The sequence below is a fragment of the Rhinoraja longicauda genome, chromosome 3, assembly GCF_053455715.1.
Source record: "Rhinoraja longicauda isolate Sanriku21f chromosome 3, sRhiLon1.1, whole genome shotgun sequence".
Classification (NCBI taxonomy): domain Eukaryota; kingdom Metazoa; phylum Chordata; class Chondrichthyes; order Rajiformes; family Arhynchobatidae; genus Rhinoraja; species Rhinoraja longicauda.
Window position 1 is genome coordinate 14,261,169 of NC_135955.1, and position 20,821 is coordinate 14,281,989.

Here is a 20,821-nt window from a genome sequence, read left to right on the forward strand (position 1 = left end):
GCTGGAGTAACTCAGCGGGACAGTTAGCATCTCTGGAGAGATGGGTGACGTTTTGGGTCGAGACCCTTCTTCAGACTGATAGTCTTTGTGCTGACAACACGCCACAAAAACAAGCTTTTCACCGTCCCTCGGTACATGTGACGATAAATGAAAGCACCAGGCTTTGTCCCACCCCTACCTCTCTTTAAGCTTTCCTCCCCCGACTACAATCAGCCTCAATAAGAGTTCCAACCCAAAATGTCATCTATCCATATTCCCCCAGAGATGCTGCCTGACCTGCTGTGTTACTCCAGCACTTTGTTTCTACTGTATTCTAATCCATGAACTCTAATCTGACTGTTGATCTCTGTTCCAATTCGCATTCTCTAACCTGCCCTTCATTCTCTAATCTGACCTTCGTTCTCTAATCTGACCCGCGTTCTCTAATTTGACCTGTGTTCTCCAATCTGACCCGCGTTCTCTAATCTGACCCGTGTTCTCTAATATGATTCTCGCTCTCTAATCTGACCTTCATTCTCTAATCTGATGCACGTTCTCTAATTGTACCTTCTTTCTCTAATCTGATCTACATTCTCCACTTTGACCTGCATTCTCTAATCTGACTGTTCTTTAATCCGATCCGCGTTCTCTAATTGTACCCGCATTCTTCAATCTGATCTACATTCTCCACTTTGACCTGCGTTCTCTAATCTGACCATCGTTCTCTAATCCGATCCGCGTTCTCTAATTATACCCGCTTTCTCCAATCTGATCTACATCTTCCACTTTGACCTGCGTTCTCTAATCTGACCCACATAGTCCAATATGACCCTCGCTTTCCAATCCGATCTGCATTCTCTCACCTGACCCGCCTTCTCTAACCTGACCCGCCTTCTCTAACCTGACCCGTCTTCTTAACCTGACCCGCCTTCTTAACCTGACCCGCCTTCTCTAATCTGACCCGCGTTCTCTAACCTGATCCACGTTGTTTAATCTGATCTAAATTCTCTAATCTGACCTGTGTTCTCTAATTTGACCTGCGTTCTCTAATATGACCCACATTCCCTAATCTGACCCGTGTTCTCTAATCTGACCCACGTTCTCTATGTAGACCTGTGTTCCCTAACCTGACCTGTGTTCCCTAACCTGACCTGTGTTCCCCAATCTGACCTGTGTTCCCTAACCTGACCTGTGTTCCCCAATCTGACCTGTGTTCCCCAATCTGACCTGTGTTCCCTAACCTGACCTGTGTTCCCTAACCTAACCTGTGTTCCCTAACCTGACCTGTGTTCCCCAATCTGACCTGTGTTCCCTAACCTGACCTGTGTTCCCCAATCTGACCTGTGTTCCCTAATCTGACCTGTGTTCCCCAATCTGACCTGTGTTCCCTAACCTGACCTGTGTTCCCTAACTTGACCTGTGTTCTCTAATCTGACCCACGTTCTTTATTCAGACCAGCGTTCTTTAATCTGACCCACGTTCCCTAATCTGGCGGGCGTCTCCTATTCTGACCTGTGTTCTCTGACCTGACCCTAGCTCTCTTTACCTTTCAGTCCACTGATCTCATCCATTAGAGTTGTGTTGGGCCAACACAGTTTTAATAAAACTGACAAACACACTCAGGAATTTGAAATCGAGAAATACATTTTCCAAGATGACTTCAGCCCGTATGAAGAAACCATACATGACCTCGGTAAAATAGCAAATATATCCTTTTCCCTTTACCTTGGAGGAAGTGTGCTGTTGTTTTTGAATGGCTCTGTATTTGTGTGTGGCGGTGTATGTGTGTGTGGGCAGCACTTACGTTTCTCATATTTGTTGGTGTGTGTGTGTGTGTGTCAGTGCATGTATTGTTGGTGATGTGCGTGTGTGTTAGAGTATGTATTGTCAGTGTGTGTGTGTGTGTGTGCTGGTCTGTAATGTATACACCGATCAGCCAAAACATTATGACCACCTGCCTAATATGCTGTTGGTCCTCCGTGTGCAGCCCCATACGCAGCAGGTTGTGACGCACTGTGTATTGTGACACATTCCTCCCATGACCACCATTAAAATTTTCTGTGACTTGTGCCACAGTAGACCTGTCGGTTTGGACCAGACAGGATAGCCTTCGTTGCCCTCGTGCATCGATGAGCCTTGGGCGCCCAAAAGCCTGTTGCCGGTTTGTGGCTTGTCCCTCCTCGGACCACTGTCGGTAGATACTCACCACTGCTGACCGGGAGCACCCTACAAGCCTTGCCGTTTCAGAGTTGCTCTTACCCAGTCGTCTGGCCTAAACAATTTGGCCCTTGTCAAAGTCGCTCAGGTCTTTACTCCTGCCCATTTCCCCTGCATCCAACACATCAACTTCAAGATCTGACTGTTCACTTGCTGCCTAATATATCCCACCCCTTGACAGGAGCCAATGTTATTCACTTCGCCTGTCAGTGGTCATAATGTTTTGGCTGATCGGTGTATGTGGTGGTATATTTATTTTGTCTGTGTGTATCAGTGTGTGGATTGTCTGTGTGTATATGTGTTAGCGTATGGATTTTCAGCCTCTATATGAATGTTAGTGTGACAATGGTCCATGTGTGGATGTTAGTATCTTTAGTGTCTGTGTGCGATAGTGTTTGTATTGTCTATGTGTACGAGTGCTCTGGCCATGTGTATATGTGTGTTCTTCGTGCGCGTGTCTGTATATTGTCCATATATTTTTGTGCGTGTGTGTGTATGTATTGTCTGTGTATATTGTGTGCGTGTGTAGATTGTCCGAATGTATGTGTTCCCTCTGTGTGTGTGTGTATTGTCTGTGTGTGTGTGTGTGTGTGTGTGTGTGTGTGTATTGTCTGTGTGTGTGTGTGTGTGTGTGTGTGTGTGTGTGTGTGTGTGTGTGTGTGTATTGTCTGTGTGTGTGTATTGTCTGTGTGTGTGTGTGTGTGTGTGTGTGTGTGTGTGTATACTGTCCATGTCTCTGTGTGTGTGTGTGTTTATGTATTGTCTGTGTATATTGTGTGTGTATTGTCCACGTGTATTTGTTTTTCCTCCATATGTGTGTATTATCTGTGTGCGTCTGTGTATTATCCAAGTGTGTTTGTGTTTCCTCTGTATGTGTGTATTGTCTATGTGTCTGTGTGTATTGTTCGTATGTGTTTGTGTGCCTTCTGTGTGCATGTATTGTCTGTGTTTAGTGTTTGTGTGTGCGTGCGTATTGTGTGTGTGTATATTGTGTGCGTATATTTGTGTGTGTGTGAATATTGTGTGTGTGGGTGTGGTGTGTGTGTGTATATTGTGTGTGTGAGGGTGTGGTGTCGGTGTGTGTGTGTGTATTGTGTGTGTAATGTCAGTGTATAGTGTGCGTGTGTGTGGACTTATCTGTTCATGCCACAACCAGAGTTCCTTTCGTCTCCTAGTCCTGCTAAAACTGAAGAAGAAATGGAAGCAGTGTGTCGTCAAGTCTCGCTTTATCCGAACCTTGTGTTTACCGAGCGCTGATACTGACTTTTCCGATAAGTCCGTGTGCCAGATCGCTGGATGGGGACACACCGTAATAGGTAAGCAGGCGCGGACAGAAAATATTGCCCAAAGCCAAGATCTAATATGCATTGTGTGTGTGTGTGTGTGTGTGTGTGTGTGTGTGTGTCCGTGTCCGAGAGGAAAGTGTGGAGAAAGAAGCCAATGCAAAAAGTACTCAAATGATCATTTGGGAAAGAGACCCTCCTTGTGCCAGTGATAGCCTTGCCTTTGATGGAAGGAAACTGGGAGGGAAAACAGGTTACCAGACTAACTGTGCAGTGCGGTATCAGTCATAGAGTCATGCAGCACGGAAACAAACTCTTTGGCCCAACTTGCCCATGCCGACCAAAATGCCCCATCAATGGACACAAAGTGCTGGAGTAACACAGCAGGTCAGGCAGTACACGGGAGAACACGGATAGATAACGTTTTGGGTCAAAACCCTTCTTCAAACTGATTGTTCTATGCTAGTCCCACCTGCTTGCCTTTGGTCCACATCCCTCTAAATCTTTCCTATACATGTACCTGTCCAAATGTCTTTTCAATGTTGATATAGTACCTGCCTTAACTACCTCCTCTGGCAGCTCATTCCACATACCCACCACCCTCTGTGTGAGATATTTGCCCTTCAGGTTCCTATTAAATCTTTCCCCTCTCACCTTCAGCCTATTAGAAGGCATTAGCTATAAGAGGTTGGGCAAACTTGGATTATTTCCTCTGGAGCGTTGGAGGTTGAAGGGAGACCTGATAGAAGTTTATCCAATTATGAGAGGTGTAGATAGGGTAGACAGTGTTTTTTCCGATTGGAAATATCAAAAGACTGGACGGCATACCTTTAAGGTGAGAGGAGCATGATTTCAAGGAGATGTGCGGGCAGGTGTTTTAACACAGAGAGTGGTGGGTGTCTAGAGGCAAATAGGCAAGTGTCATTTAAGGGGCTTTTAGATAGGCTCAAAGTTTCAATAATTCAATGGGTCTTTATTTTCACATGTACTAATTTCAAAGCACATGGAAATAGACAAAAGACAATAGACAATAGGTGCAGGAGGAGGCCATTCGGCCCTTCGAGCCAGCACCGCCATTCAATGTGATCATGGCTGATCATTCTCAATCAGTACCCCGTTCCTGCCTTCTCCCCATACCCCCTGACTCTGCTATCCTTAAGAGCTCTATCTAGCTCTCTCTTGAATGCATTCAGAGAATTGGTCTCCACTGCCTTCTGAGGCAGAGAATTCCACAGATTCACAACTCTCTGGCTGAAAAAGTTTTTCCTCATCTCCGTTCTAAATGGCCTACCCCTTATTCTTAAACTGTGGCCCCTTGTTCTGGACTCCCCCAACATTGGGAACATGTTTCCTGCCTCTAACATGTCCAACCCCTTAATAATCTTATACGTTTCGATTAGATCTCCTCTCATCCTTCTAAATTCCAGTGTATACAAGCCTAGTCGCTCCAGTCTTCCAACATATGATAGTCCCGCCATTCCGGGAATTAACCTAGTAAACCTACGCTGCACGCCCTCAATAGCAAGAATATCCTTCCTCAAATTTGGAGACCAAAACTGCACACAGTACTCCAGGTGTGGTCTCACTAGGGCCCTGTACAACTGCACACAGTACTCCAGGTGTGGTCTCACTAGGGCCCTGTACAACTGCACACAGTACTCCAGGTGTGGTCTCACTAGGGCCCTGTACAACTGCAGAAGGACCTCTTTGCAGGGAATGGAGGGATACGGATTACGTGCAGGCAGAGGAAATTTGTTTAGTGGGACATCTTGGTCGGCATGGATGAGTTGTGATGAAAGGAGTGTGGGAGGAAACTGGAGCACCTGGTGAAACCCATGCGGCCATAGGGAGAATGTACAACTCCGTACAGACAGCACCCGTAGTCAGGATCGAACCCAGATCTCTGGCGCTGTGAGGCAGCAACTCTACCGCTGCACCACCTTGTTGCCCTAAAAAGGTGCAGAGGGATATGGGCCAAATGCAGGCAAATGGGACTAGCCTAGATGGGACATCTTGGTCGGCATGGATGAGTTGGGCTGAAGGGCCTGTTCCTGTGCTCTGTGGCTCAGTTATCAAGGACAGCACGGTGGGGCAGCGGTACAGATGCTGCCTTACAGCGAATGCAGCGCCAGAGACCCGGGTTCGATCCTGACTACGGGTGCTGTCTATATGGAGTTTGTTCGTTCTCCCCATGACCTGCGTGGGTTTTCTCTGAGAACTTCGGTTTCCTCCCACACTCCAAAGACATAGAGGTTTATAGGTTAATTGGCTTGGTAAATGTAAAAATTGTCCCTAGTGGGTATAGGATAATGTTAATGTGCGGGGATCGCTGGTCGGCGTGGGGCGATAGGGCCTGTTTCCGCGCTGTATCACTAAACTAATGAAAAAAAGTTCATAAGCGATTGGAACAGAATTAGGGCATTCGGCCCATTGGGTCTCTCCGCCATTCAATCAAAGCTGATCTATCTTTCCCTCTTAACCCCATTCTCCTGCCTTCTCCCCACAACCCCTGACACCCGTACTAATCAATAATCTGTCTATCTCTGCCTTAAAAATATCCATTGACTCGGCCTCCACAGCCTTGTGTGGCAATGAATTCCATCTAAGCATTGCCTGTTTTGCAGATACCATTGAATACGCCAAGACATTGCAGGAGGCGTCAGTCTCCATCATTCCGGAGGTGCAATGCACCACTGACGAGTTCTATGGAGCTGACGTGACGCCCAACATGATCTGTGCTGGAGATCTAGTCAAGCCCATCGACGCCTGCCAGGTACGTAACGGGCCACCTACGTGGGGCCTTGCCCTGCGCACATCACCTGCCACCTTTAGCTACATGGAGAGGCTGGGGCGGCCCAGTGGCACAGAGGTAGAGTTGCTGCCTCACAGCGCCAGAGACCCGGGTTTAATCGTGACTACGGGCGCTGTCTGTACAATTTATACAGGAAGGAACTGCAGATGCTGGTTTAAACCGAAGATAGGCAGGACTGAAGAATGGTCTCGACCCGAAACGTCACCCATTCCTTCTCTCCATGAATCTGTGAATCTGTGGAATTCTCTGCCTCAGAAGGCAGTGGAGGCCAATTCTCTGAATGCATTAGTGAGAGAGCTGGATAGAGCTCTTAAGGATAGCGGAGTCAGGGGGTACGGGGAGAAGGCAGGAACGGGGTACTGATTGAGGATGATCAGCCATGATCACATTGAATGGCGGTGCTGGCTCGAAGGGCCGAATGGCCTCCTCCTGCACCTATTGTCTATTGTCCAGAGATGCTGCCTGACCCGCTGAGGTACTCCAGCATTCTGTGTCTATTTCCTACGGGTGCTCCAGGCTCCTCCCACTTCTCAAAGATGTGCAGGTTTGTAGAAGGGTCCCGACCCGAAACTTCACTTAGGTCTGAAGACGGGGCTCGACCCGAAACATCATCTGTTCATTTTCTCCAGAGATGCTGTCTGACCTGCTGAGTGCCACCAGGGTTTTCTTTTTGCCTACATGCAGTTTTGTAGGTTAATTGAGCCTCTGTAAATCGTCCCTAGTGTGTGGGGAGTGGATGAGAAAAGTGAGATAACGTAGAATGGGTGATCGACGATGTCTCTATAAAGTACTTCTTATAGACTTGTACTTTTAGACTTTAGAGATACAGCGTGGAAACAGGCTCTTTAGCCCACCGAATACGCACCGACTAAAGCTCACCCCGTACACTAACACTATCCTACACACGAGGGGAGCATTTCCATTTTATCGAAACCAACAAACCTATGGATCTTTGGACTATGGGAAGAAACCAGCGCAGACACCACATGTAGTCAGGATCGAACCTGGGCCTCTGGCGCAGTGAGGCCAGGTTCACCCACACACAGTGAGGCCAGGTTCGCCCACACACAGTGAGGCCAGGTTCGCCCACACACAGTGAGGCCAGGTTCGCCCACACACAGTAGCTGTTCCTTTTGTCCCTTCATCTCCGGGATGGCTGGTCGTCGATGCTAACCCCTTGTTGTTGTGTTGACCTCGACAGGGGGACTCTGGAGGGCCACTGGCCTGTTACGCAGATGGCACTGGCTACCTGCATGGAGTCGTCAGCTGGGGAGAAGGCTGTGCCCAGAAGAACAAGCCTGGTGTATACACGAGAGTCAACAAGTACCTAGACTGGATCTACCGTAAAATCAAACGCAGGCCAAAGTACCGCAGTTGCATTTGATTTTACGTGGAATCCAGTTACCCCCTCCCTCCCAAACTCACTCCTTTACTTCCTCTCTTACTCACTCCTTCTCTTACTCCCTCACCCCCTCCCTCTCTCCCCCTCTCTTACTCCCTGCCTTACTCCCCCCTTACTCCCTCTCTCCCCCTCTCTTACTCCCTGCCTTACTCCCCCCTTACTCCCTCACCCCCTCCCTCTCTCCCCCTCTCTTACTCCCTGCCTTACTCCCCCCTTACTCCCTCTCTCCCTCCCTCTCTCACTCCTTCTCCCTCCTTCTCCACCTCTCTTACTTCCTGCCTTACTCCCCCCCTTACTCCCTCTCTCCCTCCCTCTCTCCCTCCCTCTCTCCCTCCCTCTCTCCCTCCCTCCCTCTCTCCCTCCCTCTCTCCCTCCCTCTCTCCCTCCCTCTCTCCCTCTCTCCCTCCCTCTCTCCCTCCCTCTCTCCCTCCCTCTCTCCCCCTCCCTCTCCCCTCCCCCTCCCTCTCCCCTCCCGTACTCCCTCCCTTACTCCCTGCCTTACTCCCTCCCTTAATCCCTCCCTTAATCCCTCTCTCCCTCCCTCTCTCTCTCCTTCCCTCTCTCCCTCCTTCTGTCCCTCCCTCTCTCCCCCCCTCTCTCCTTCTGTCCCTTCCTCCCTCTCTCCCTCACCCCCTTTCCCTCTCCCTCTCTCCCTCACCCCCTCCCTCACTCCCTTCCTCCCTCCCTCTCTCTCTCCCTTCCTCCCTCACACTCCCTCACTCCCTTCCTCCCTCCCTCTCTCTCTCCCTTCCTCTCTCACACTCCCTCCCTCCCTCCCTCCCTCCCTCCCTCCCCCTCTCCCTCTGTCCCTCACTCTCCATCCTTCCTTCGCTCCCTCCCTCCCTACCCCCTTCTTCACTCACTCACTCTGCCTTATTTCCAAGAGTGCACATGTGGCAAGGAGTCTTTGAAAGAATCTTTGCTGTTTAATTATTCACCGCTGAAACTCAGCGAAGATATTGGCAAATGCTGTTTTAATTCCGTGCTGGATCAGTATCGCCCAACTGACTGGGAAATTAACTGATTAATGTCCAGACAAAACTACAAACTTGTTTTGGGAGAACAATTATGGACTCATTAAAAGGGGACTTTCTTTCATTTTCTTTGTGACTACAAATATTGGGAATATGAATTAAAACTGAATGACTTAAAAGTAGTGTCGTTTCCACCGTGCTGTTGTAGATGGGTCCCTCACTGTGTGTGTCCCACAGTTCCTGCCCCCCTCCCCCCCCCCCCAGACAGAACAAGGGTAGAGCTCCCCCCGTCCTCACCTCTCACCCCACCAGCCTCCGCATCCAACACATCATTCCCCGACATTCCCGCCGCCTCCCATGAGGCACCACATCCGGTCACATCTTCCCACCCCCACCCCTTTCAGGTTTCTGCAGTGATTGGTCCCTCTGCAACTCCTTCCCGCCCAAACCACCGCCTCCCCAGGTACGTACATTCCCCTGAGCCGCTGTGACCACCTGTCCCTGAACCTCCTCTGTGCCGCTGGGTTGCGGACGGTGAGAATGTGTTGCTAACCACGGTCGGGTGTGGACAGTGTACGGAGGTGAAGCTAAACTAGTGCGGCACAGTGACGCAGCTGGTAGAGCTGCTACCTCTCACAGCGCCAGAGAGCTGGGTTTGATCCTGGCCACAGCTGCTGTCCGCACGGAGTTTGTACGTTCTCCCTGTGACCACGTGGGTTCCCTTCGTGTGCTCCGGTTTCCTGCCACTTCCCAAACACGTGCGAGTTTGTGGGTTAGTTGCCCTCTGTAAATAGCGCGTAGGGAGTGGATGATAAAGCGGGATAACATTGAATGGGTGGTCGGTGGTCGGCATGGACTCGATGGGCTGAAGGGCCCATTTCCATGCTGTCTCTCTATTAAGTGCTTCTTATGCATTCAGACCCACACAGCAGCTGTTTAGTAGAGTTCCTTTGCGTTTACTTTACTCTAGAGATAGAGTGTGATAACATGCCCACCGATGTCGCACCAACTAGCAATCACCCGTACACTAGTTCTATCCTTCGCACCAGGACCAATTTACAGAAGCTAAATAACCTACAAACCTGCACGTATTTGGAGTGTGGGAGGAAACTGGAGCACCCAGAGAAAACCCACGCGGTCGTGGGGAGAGCGTGCAAACTCCGTGCAGACAGCACCCGTGGTCAGGGTCAAACCCAGGTCTCTGGTGCTGTGATGCAGCAACCCTTGCCACCCTTGCATAAAGTGCATCTTCAACATCCCGACCCACACAGCGGCTGTTCCCTGCAGCTTCATCACCGACCGGGACAGCCGGTGGCCGATGCTGCCCCCCTTCCAGCACCTCCGATGGATTATTGGCAGGATAAGTTCAAGCGTGCTCCAATAACCTGCAAACAAAGGCAATACCAACGGAAAAGGCCAGGTTGGTCAGCATCCAGGACGAGAGGATCAGAGTAAACATTTGACTGGACATTAGAGCCTCTGACTGACGGTGTTCATGTTCATAAATGATAGAAGCAGAAAGGTAGGTCATTCGGCCCATCTAGTCCACTCTGCCATTCAATCACGTGGTAAACCAAAGTAAACTAAACTCAAGTAAACTAAACTCAATTTAATTCTACGCCATTCTATCTTTTCCTCTCAACCCCATTGCCTTCTCCCCATAATCCCTGACACCCTTACTAACCAAGAATCTGTCAATCTCTGCCATTGACTTGGCCTCCACAGCCTTCTGTGGCAAAGAACTCCACAGGATCACCACCCTCTGACTAAAGAAATTCTTCCTCATCTCCGTCCTTTAATTCTGAGGATATGGCCTCTAGTCCTAGACTCTCCCACTAGTGGAACCATCCTCTCCACGTCCACTCTATCCAAGCCGTTCCCTGTTCACTGTGAGGGGAAATATTGTAGGTGCCTGGTGACAGAACAACAAAGGTGCTGGGGTAACTGGATTGGTAACCCAACCAGGTCCATCCTGCCTTGCCGTGAAATAAAAGCAGAGGATGCTGGAAACACTCAGCAGGTTAGGCAGCATCTGTGGAGAGGGAAGCAGACATAGTTCCACCACCAGTGACAGGAACCAGTTCCACAGTTCTCCACATTGTATCCACCTTGAGATCACACCGTCCCTAGTCAACAATCAGCCAATCAGGGAACCACCGTGCTGAGGTCATGTGTTGCCGGCCCTGATTTGTCCTGGTCTTTTCTCACCTGCTGTTCATCCCCCCCTCCCCCATACACCACCCCCCCCCCCCCACCCCACAGAAGGATCCTCATCCGAAACGTCACCTATTCCTTTTTCTCCAGAGATGCTGCCTGACCCGCTGAGTTACTCCAGCATTTTATGTCGATCTTTGGTGTAAACCAGCATTTGCAGTTCTTTGGTTCTAGAGTGAGTTTAGTTTCTATTTTCAATTTAGTTTAGTTTAGTTTATTGTCACGTGTACCGAGGTACAGTGAAAAGCTTTTGGTTGCGTGCTGTCCAGTGTGCGAAAAGACTGTACATGATTACAATCAAGCCGTCCACAGTATACAGATATAGGATAACGGGAATAATGTTCAATGAAAGATAATATGCACCAAAGTCCGATTAATTATATTTTGAAGATAAAAAAATAAAAATGTAAAAGATTGGAGCAATTGTAATGAATGATACTGTAGGTGCCTGGCGACAGAACAACAAAGGTGCTGGGGTAACTGCATTTGGTAACCCAACCTGGTCCATCCTGCCTTGCCGTGAAATAAAAGCAGAGGATGCTGGAAACACTCAGCAGGTTAGGCAGCATCTGTGGAGAGGGAAGCAGACATAGTTCCACAACCAGTGAATTCTCTGCCTCAGGTGGAATTCTCTGCCTCAGAAGGCAGTGGAGGCCAATTCTCTGAATGCATTCAAGAGAGAGAGTAGATAGAGCTCTTAAGGATAGCGGAGTCAGGGGGTATGGGGAGAAGGCAGGAACGAGGTACTGATTGAGAATGATCAGCCATGATCACATTGAATGGCGGTGCTGGCTCGAAGGGCCGAATGGCCTCCTCCTGCACCTGTTGTCTGTTGTCTATTGTCTATTGTCAGATCCACATCTGGGACCAGCATGCATAGAGTCGTCTGGCTTCGGTGCCATCTTGCTATTAACTTTTCAAAAGACACAAAAATGCTGGAGTAACTCAGCGGGTCAATCAGCATCTCTGGAGAACATGGAAAGGCGAGGTTTTGGGTCGTAAATTGGCGAGTTCCATGTTCATACCATTGGGTTGTAAGCTACCCAAGCAGAATATGAGGTACTGCTCCTCCAGCTTGTGTGTGGCCTCACTCTGACAGTGGAGGAGGCCCTGAACAGAAAGGTCAGTAGGGCAATGGGTGGTGACTTGAAAATGGTTAGATCCAGCAGGCCTTGGTGGACAGATGGCAAGTGTTTGGTGAATCGGTCGTTGAGTCTACGCTTGGTCTCATCAATGTACAGGAGGCCACACCAGGAACACCATAATGTAGTAGATGAGGTTAGAGGAGGTGCACGTGAACCTCTGTCTCACCTCTGTCTCCCCTGGAAGAGTTGTCATTCAATATTCAACAATCTGTTAACATCTTAAAATGGTTCGGCCCTGAAATTTGTCTGCACAACACCAATGAGTCACGGTCACACAGAAAAGAATCACATTGATACCGTGTTGACCAATTTCGAGCTTCTAGTAAAGATGGGCTTGTTTAGTTTAGTTTAGGGTTGGTTAATTTTTATAACCAAAGCCAATTAACCTACAAACCTGTCCGTCTTTGGAGAATGGATGGAGACTGGAGCACACGGAGGAAACCCACGTAGTCGCGGGGAGAACGTACAAACTCCGTGCAGGCAGCGCCCATAGTCAGGATCGAATCTGGTTCTCTGGCATTGTAAGGCAGCAACTGTACCGCTGTGCTACCTTGTTGGTATGAGAATTGTGTGAACTCTGGCAATGTTCCTCTGATGAGAAAAAAACAATCAAACAAAAATAATTTGCAGATGCTGGAAATCTGAAGTAAAATCTAAAAATGCAGCAAACCCTTAGCAAGTCCGGCAATGGGCGGCACAGTGGTGCAGCTGGTAGTGCTGCTGCCTCCCAGAGCCAGGGACCTGGGTTCGATCCTGAACTCTTTGCTGTCTCTGCGGAGTTTGTCTGTTCTCCCTGTGACTGCGTGGGTTTTCTCTGGGTGCTCCGGTTTCCCCCCACATCCCAAAGACATGGGGGGCCCTCAGATCCCGTATCATTCTTACATCTCTCATCTTAAACCTCCAGTTTTAGTCTCCTCTATGTTGGGAGAGAAAACTGTGACCATCTTCCTTACCTCTGCCCCCTCATGATTTTGCAAACCTCTATGAGGCCAGCCCTCAGCTCCCTGCGTTTCAAGGAAAACGATCCCAGCCTATTTCAGGACGGCACGGTGGCGAAGTGGTAGGATTACTGCCTTATAGTGCTCGAGACCCGGGTTCGATCCTGACTACAGGTGCTGTGTGCACAGAGCATGTACGTTCTCCCTGCGACCGCGTGGGTTTTATCTGGGTGTGCTGGATTCCTCCCACACTCCAAAGATGCACAGATTGATTGGGTAATTGACTTCTAGGTAAATTGTCCCCAGTGTGTAGGATATAATTAGTGTTAGAGGATCGCTGCTCGGTGTGGACTTGGTGGGCCGAAGGGCCTCTTTCCATGTTGTTTCTGTAAAGTAAAATAAAGTAAACTAGTTTCACCTTATACAGCAAACCCTCATTTTATTGGACCTCTTTATAGTGGATTTTGGTTTAGTTTAGTTTTGAGACACAGTACGGGAACAGGCCCTTTGTCCCATCAAAACTGGCCAGACCAGCGATTCCTGCACATTAACACTACCCTGCACACACGGGGGACAATCTTTACATTTATACCAAGCCAATTAACCTACAAACCTGTACATCTTTTGATTGTGGAAGGTAACTGAAGATGGGGGGAAAAGACCCACGTGGTCACACAGAGAACGTACAAACTCCGTACAGACTGCACCCGTAGTCAGGATCAAACCCGGTTCTCTAGTGATGTAAGGCAATAACTCTACCGCTGCGCCACCGTGCCCCCCTGTGACGGTTATAACAGACGACCTACTGACGGATGCCGTGACTACCCCTGGCTCGCTCCGCTTTCAGACCAGACCTTCGCCAACCCCACCTTGCCTACTGTCGGCCGCCTTGGGGCGCGACCATCGACTCTGCCGATCCATACCTCTCCAACGGCCACCAGAAGGCCAGGGCCGTCAACTCACCTGGATTCCAGGCCCAGTTCCAGACCAAGTGTTTGAAGAAGGGTCTCGACCCGAAACTTTAGGAAGTTAGGAAGAGGGGATGTTCAACGAGATCTGGGTGTCCTAGTGCATCAGTCACTGAAAGGAAGCATGCAGGTACAGCAGGCAGTGAAGAAAGCCAATGGAATGTTGGCCTTCATAACAAGAGGAGTTGAGTATAGGAGCAAAGAGGTCCTTCTACAGTTGTACCGGGCCCTGGTGAGACCGCACCTGGAGTACTGTGTGCAGTTTTGGTCTCCAAATTTGAGGAAGGATATTCTTGCTATTGAGGGCGTGCAGCGTAGGTTCACTAGGTTAATTCCCAGAATGGCGGGACTGTCGTATGTTGAAAGGCTGGAGCAATTAGGCTTGTATACACTGGAATTTAGAAGGACGAGGGGGGATCTTATTGAAACATATAAGATAATTAGGGGATTGGACACATTAGAGGCAGGAAACATGTTCCCAATGTTGGGGGGGTCCAGAACAAGGGGCCACAGTTTAAGAATAAGGGGTAGGCCATTTAGAACGGAGATGAGGAAGAACTTTTTCAGTCAGAGTGGTGAAGGTGTAGAATTCTCTGCCTCAGAAGGCAGTGGAGGCCAGTTCGTTGGATGCTTTCAAGAGAGAGCTGGATAGAGCTCTTAAGGATAGCGGAGTGAGGGGGTATGGGGAGAAGGCAGGAACGGGGTACTGATTGAGAGTGATCAGCCATGATCGCATTGAATGGCGGTGCTGGCTCGAAGGGCTGAATGGCCTACTCCTGCACCTATTGTCTATTGTCTATTGTCTATCCATGTCGTCCAGAGATGCTGCCTGACCTGCTGAGTTACTCCAGCACAAGATGTCCCTTTGTGGTACAATGATACAATGGTACAATGGTAATCCCTTACTGGGTTAGAGTGGACAATCATCAATAATGGACACCAGCCCCCCCCCCCCCCCCCCCCCCCCCCCCCATGGTCTGTGATAACCAGGGTTTACTGTACTTCAAACCCATGGCAAAATCCTCACGAATCTACTTTGCACCCTCTCTAACTTAGTTGGATCCTTCTTATAGCAATGATGACCACAAATACACTCAATTTTTCAAAGTAGACACAAGGAACATCAGGCGGTGGTTTACAAAAAAAAGACGCAGAGTGGTGGAGTAATTCAGTGGGTCATGCAGCATCTCCGGAGAACGTGGATAAGTGACGTTCTGGGAAGGGTCTTCAGACTGATTGTGGTTTGGGAGAGAGGAGAAAGCTGGAGGAGAGGATGGTCAGGACAAAGGCTGGTGAGTGACAGGTGGATACGGGTAAAGGGGGGGGTGGTTGATGGGCAGATGTTTTGACAAAGGTGAAAAGGTAAAAGGTGTGAGGTAAGGGTGGAAGGGTGCGAATTGTGAAGCCAGAGGAAAGAATATGTGGGGGGGAGGGGGAAGGGGTGAAATGGGTGAGAGTCCAGGTGGGGCACAGGGAAGAGCAGGGGGAGGGGAGGGGGAGGGGGAGGGGGGGGGGGTAGAAGAGGCGGGTTGTTTGAAAATAAGTCATATAAAATTGGAGAACTCAACGCTAATTAGGTTGTAAACTACCCAAGCCTACTTGGCATATAAAAGTGTCGCTGTACGTCGGCATACGTGACAATAAACCCAAACTAGAACATAGAATGGTCAAAAAAGGACACAAAAGACTGGAGCTCAGGTCAGGCAGCATTTCTAGAGAAGATAGACACAGAATGCTGGAGTACCTCAGTGGGACAGGCAGCATCTCTGGAGAGAAGGAATGGGTGACGTTTCGGGTCGAGACACTTCTCTAGAGAACATGGATTAGTGATGTTTTGGGTCAGGATCTTTCCTCAGAACCAAAACGTCAGCTATCCACGTTGGAGTCAATGCTTAGTCTAGTTTGTTTTATTGTCACGTGTACCGAGGTACAGTGAAAAGCTTTTTGTTGCATGCTAACCAGTCAGCGGAAAGACCATACATGATTACAATCAAGCCATCTACAGTATACAGATACATGATAAAGGGAATAACATGAAAAATGTTTAGTGCGAGATAGTGAGGTCCGATCAAAGATAGTCCCCGGGTTTTCAGTGAGATAGATGGTAACTCAGGACTGCTCTCTAGTTGTAGGCAGGACACAGTTCAGTTGCCTGATAACAAGTGGAAATAAATTGTCCCTGAATCTGGAGGTGTGTGTCTTCACACTTCTGCACCTCTTGCCTGATGGGAGAGGGGAGAAGAGGGAGTGACCGGGGTGAGACTGATCCTTGATTGTGCTGGTGGCCTTGCCGTGGCAGCGTGATGGAGTCAATGGAAGGGGAGGTTGGTTTGCGTGAGGGTCTGGTCTGTGACCACAACTCTGCAATTTCTCGTGGTCTTGGATGGGGCAGTTCCCAAATGGTGATGGGGCTGTGATGCTTCCCGAAAAAATGCTTTCTACGGCGCATCTGTAGAAGTTGGTGAGAGTTTATTGGGGACATGCCGAACTTTCTGAGCCTTCAAAGGAAGTGGAGGCTTCGGTGTGCTTTCTTGGCTTCAATGTGGCTGGTCCAGGCCAAGTTGCTGGTGATATTTACTCTGAGGAGCTTGCAATTTCCAGCCGTCTCTACTACGGCGCCATCAATGCGAATTGTGCCATGTGTACCACTTCGATTCCTGAAGTCGATCACTATTTCATTTGTCTTGCTGACATTGAGAGAAAGGTTGTTGTCTCGACACCAGGACCCAAGGTTCTCAATCTCCTTCTTGTTCTCCGTCTCATCATTAGTTTTATATCCAGCCCAAAATGGTAATGCCGTCTGCGAATTTGTAAATTGAGTTAGGTTTGTACATGGCAGCACACTCATAGAAACATAGAAAAAGGTGCAGGAGTAGGCCATTCGGCCCTTTGAGCCAGCACCGCCATTCAATATGATCATGAATAGCAAGAAGTGTAAGAAAATAACTGCAGATGCTGGTACAAATCAAAGGTATTTATTCACAAAATGCTGGAGTAACTCAGCAGGTCAGGCAGCATCTCGAGAGAGAAGGAATGGGTGACGTTTCGGGTCGAGACCCTTCTTCAGACTGATCATATGTCTGAAGAAGGGTCTTGACCCGAAACGTCACCCATTCCTTCTCTCCTGAGATGCTGCCTGACCTGCTGAGTTACTCCAGCATTTTGTGAATGAATAGCAAGAATGTCGTTCCTCAAACTAGGAGACCAAAACTGCACACAATACTCCAGGTGTGGTCTCGCCAGGGCGCTGTACAATTGCAGTAGGACCTCCTTGTTCCTATACTCAAATCCTCTCGCTATGAAGGCCAAAATGCCATTTGCTTTCTTCACTGTTTGCTGTACCTGCATGCTGACGTTCAGTGACTGATTGTACAAGGACACCCAGGTCTCGTTGCACCTTCCCTTTTCCTAATCTGACACGATTCAGATAATAATGTGCCTTCTCGTTCTTGCCACCAAAGTGGATAACCTCACATTTATCCACATTATACTGCAAATGTCATGCTTCTGCCCACCCACTCAGCCAACCTATCCAAGTCACCCAGCAGCCTCCTAGCATCCTCCTCGCAGTTCACACTGCCACCAGGCTTTGTGTCATCCGCAAACGTAGGTGCACAAGGAGTAAAGAAGGGGGCTGAGAACGCATCCTTGCGGAGCGCCAGTGTTGAGGATTAACGTGGAGGACGATTTGTCACCCTCCGTGTTATTATTCTGAATACAATTTATTTTTGGAAAAAAACATTTTTTAAAAGGATATAACTGTGAGGAGGTTTTCTCCTTTAAAAGGAGAGTGCTCTCCCTCTCACGTGCTTATGGGGAGGGGGAGGGTGGAGCCGTTGTGGGTGGAAGAGGCGTCAGTCTCCGCTGGCTCCACTGCGGACTGGCCAGCGTTGAGGGATCTGGGCTCAGCGAGCTATTTTTGAAAGTGACCCTGATAGTTTGCAGCTGTTTACGACCATGACTGAAGATGACGGATTCAGTTGTCGCGGAAGGCCAAGTCAAACTGAGGGACGGGAAAAAGGTTTGTGGAGCCCGGGGGGTGGCGGAAAATAATGTTGTTGCCGTCGGTTGGTTTGTGGAATGAAAGGATATGTGCTGGTCTGTGGTGTTAACTCAATGTTGTGTTTTATTTTGTATGGACCTCCAGTGGAAAAATAGATGGCTGGTGCTTCGAAAACCTTCCCCTGTAGCAGGTACAGTAATGTCTGCTCTTTTACCCAGTCACTGTAAATGGGGGAACTTAAACCAGGAAACCTGTGGAAATCATAACCAGGGGATAGTGGTTTAGTTTAGTTTGGTTTAGTTTGTTGTCATGTGTACAGTGAAATGGTTTTTGTTGCATGCCAACCAGTCAGCGGAAAGACTATACATGATTACAATCGAGCTGTCCACAGTGTACAGACACAGGGTAAAGGGAATTATGTTTTATGCACGATAAAGTCCAGTGAAGTCCCATTAAAGATAGTCCGAGAGTCTCCAAAAAGGTCGATAGTAATTCAGGATCGCGCTCTCATTGTTGATCGAGTGGTTCAGTTGCCTAAACTTGGTGGGCTGATCGTCCGGGAACATGCTGTATCACGAAATTAAACTGAACTAAACTGAACTAATACTAATCCCATATTCGAAGGTATTTATTCAACCTTCGAAGAGAGGAGGAGAACTTCTTCAAAGTGGACATACCGTGAAGAAGTTCTCTTTGTCCACTTTGAAGAAGTTCTCCTCTCTTCGATGTTGAATAAACACCTTCGATTTGTACCAGCATCTGCAGTTATTTTCTTACACTAATCCCATATTCACTCTTTTGAGTCATTGAACCTGAAGAAGGGTCCCGATCTTCACGCGCCAAAGACGTGCAGGATTGTAGTTAAGTTTATTTTATTTTATTGTCACGTGTACGTTTTGTTGCGTGCTATCCAGTTAGCGGAAAGACTATGCATGATTCGTAAATATAAGATTAATACATGTTTACAATCAAGCCGTCCACAGTGCACATATGCAGGATAAAGGGAATAACATTTTGTGCAAGATAAAGTCCACGAAAGTCCGATTAAAGATAGTCCGAGGGTCTCCAATGAGGTAGATGGTAGGTCGAGACTGCCCTCTAGTTGGTGATAGGATGGTTCAGTTGCCTGATAACAGCTGGGAAGAAACGCTGAATTTGGAGATGAGAGGGGAAATATTTAATAGGAATCCGAGGGACAAGTTTTTTCACGCAGAGGGAGGTGGGCATATGGAACGAGTTGTTCAGAGGAGGTAGTTGGGGCAGGTACTATAACAGCATTTAAAAAACATTTGGACAGGAACATGGATAGAGTCATGGAGTCATACGGCATGGAAACAGGCCCTTCGGCCCAACTTGCCCACACCGACCAACATGCCCCATTTGTCCCACCTGCCATCATGTGGCCCATATCCATCTAAACCTTTCCTATCCATGTACCTATCTAAATGTTTTCTATAGACTCTGGATCAGTTCCTGTGGACTGGGGGGTAGCCAATGTAACCCCACTTTTTAAGAAAGGAGGGAGAGAGAAAACAAGGAATTGTAGACCAGTTAGCCTTACATCGGCAGTGGGGAAGATGCTTGAGTCGATTTTTAAAGATGTAATAGCAGCGCATTTGGAAAGCAGTGACAGGATCGGTCAAAGTCAGCATGGATTTATAAAGGGGAAATCACGCTTGACTAATCTTCTGGAATTTGTTGAGGATGTAACAAGTAGAAAGGATAAGGGAGAGTCAATGGATATGGTGTACCTGGACTTTCAAAAAGCCTTTGACAAGGTCCCAGACAAGAGATTAGTGTGCAAAATTAGAGCACATGGTATTGGGGGTAGGGTATTGACATGGATAGAGAACTGGTTGGCAGCCAAGAAGCAAAGCGTAGGAATTAACGGGTCCTTTTCAGAATGGCAGGCAGTGACTTGTGGGGTGCCGCAAGGCTCAGTGCTGGGACCCCAGTTATATACAATATATATTAACGATTTAGACGAAGGAATTAAATGTGACATCTCCAAGTTTGTGGATGACATAAGGGTGGGTGGCAGTGTGAGCTGCGAGAAGGATGCTACAAGGCTGCAGGGTGACTTGGTTAGGTTGGGTGAGAGGGCAGATGCATGGCAGATGCAGTATAATGTGGATAAATTGAATTGAATTGAATACATTTTATTAACCAAGTGTGTATACATACAAGAAATTTGCCTTGGTGCTTTTCTCACAAGTAACAACACGATATACAGTAAACAATTAAGAGTAAAACATAATTTAAACATGTGAAGAATGAAATAAAAGAATGTGAGGTTATCCACTTTGGTGGCAAGAACAAGAAGGCAGGTTATTATCTGAATGGTGTCAGATTTGGAAAAGGGGAGGTGCAATGAGACCTGGATGTCCTTGTACATCAGTCACCGAAAGTAAACATGCAGGTACAGCAGGCAGTGAAGAAAGCAAATGGCATGTTTGCCTTTGTAGCAAGAAGATTTGAGTACAGGAGCAAGGAAGTCCTATTGTAGTTGTACAGGGCCCTGGTGAGATCACTCCTCGAGTATTGTGTGCAGTTTTGATCTCCTAATTTGAGGAAGGACATTCTTGCTGTTGAGGGAGTGCAGCGTAGGTTCACCAGGTTAATTCTCGGGATGGCGGGACTAACATATGATGAAAGAATGGGTCGACTGGGTTTATATTCACTGTAATTTAGAAGGATAATATAATAATAATATATTCCTTTATTCGTTCCACACCGGGGAAATTTACAGAGGGGATAATGAGAGGGGATATAGAAACATATAAAATTCTTAAGGGATTGGACAGGCTAGATGCAGGAAAAATGTTCCCGATGTTGGGGGAGTCCAGAACCAGGGGTTACAGTTTAAGAATAAGGGGTAGGCCATTT

General features: G+C 48.2%; 1 protein-coding gene across 1 annotated transcript in view; it reads left to right on the forward strand.

Moving 5' to 3' along the window:
* hgfac (HGF activator) overlaps positions 1-8,849 on the forward strand; it is a 39,923-nt gene extending 31,074 nt beyond the window's left edge. Inside the window, 4 exon segments of the mRNA XM_078432064.1 lie at positions 1,533-1,672; positions 3,372-3,512; positions 6,104-6,252; positions 7,493-8,849. Of these exon segments, the coding sequence (XP_078288190.1) occupies positions 1,533-1,672; positions 3,372-3,512; positions 6,104-6,252; positions 7,493-7,675 (613 nt within the window). The 3' untranslated portion in view covers positions 7,676-8,849.
* The last annotated feature ends 11,972 nt before the right edge of the window (positions 8,850-20,821 follow it).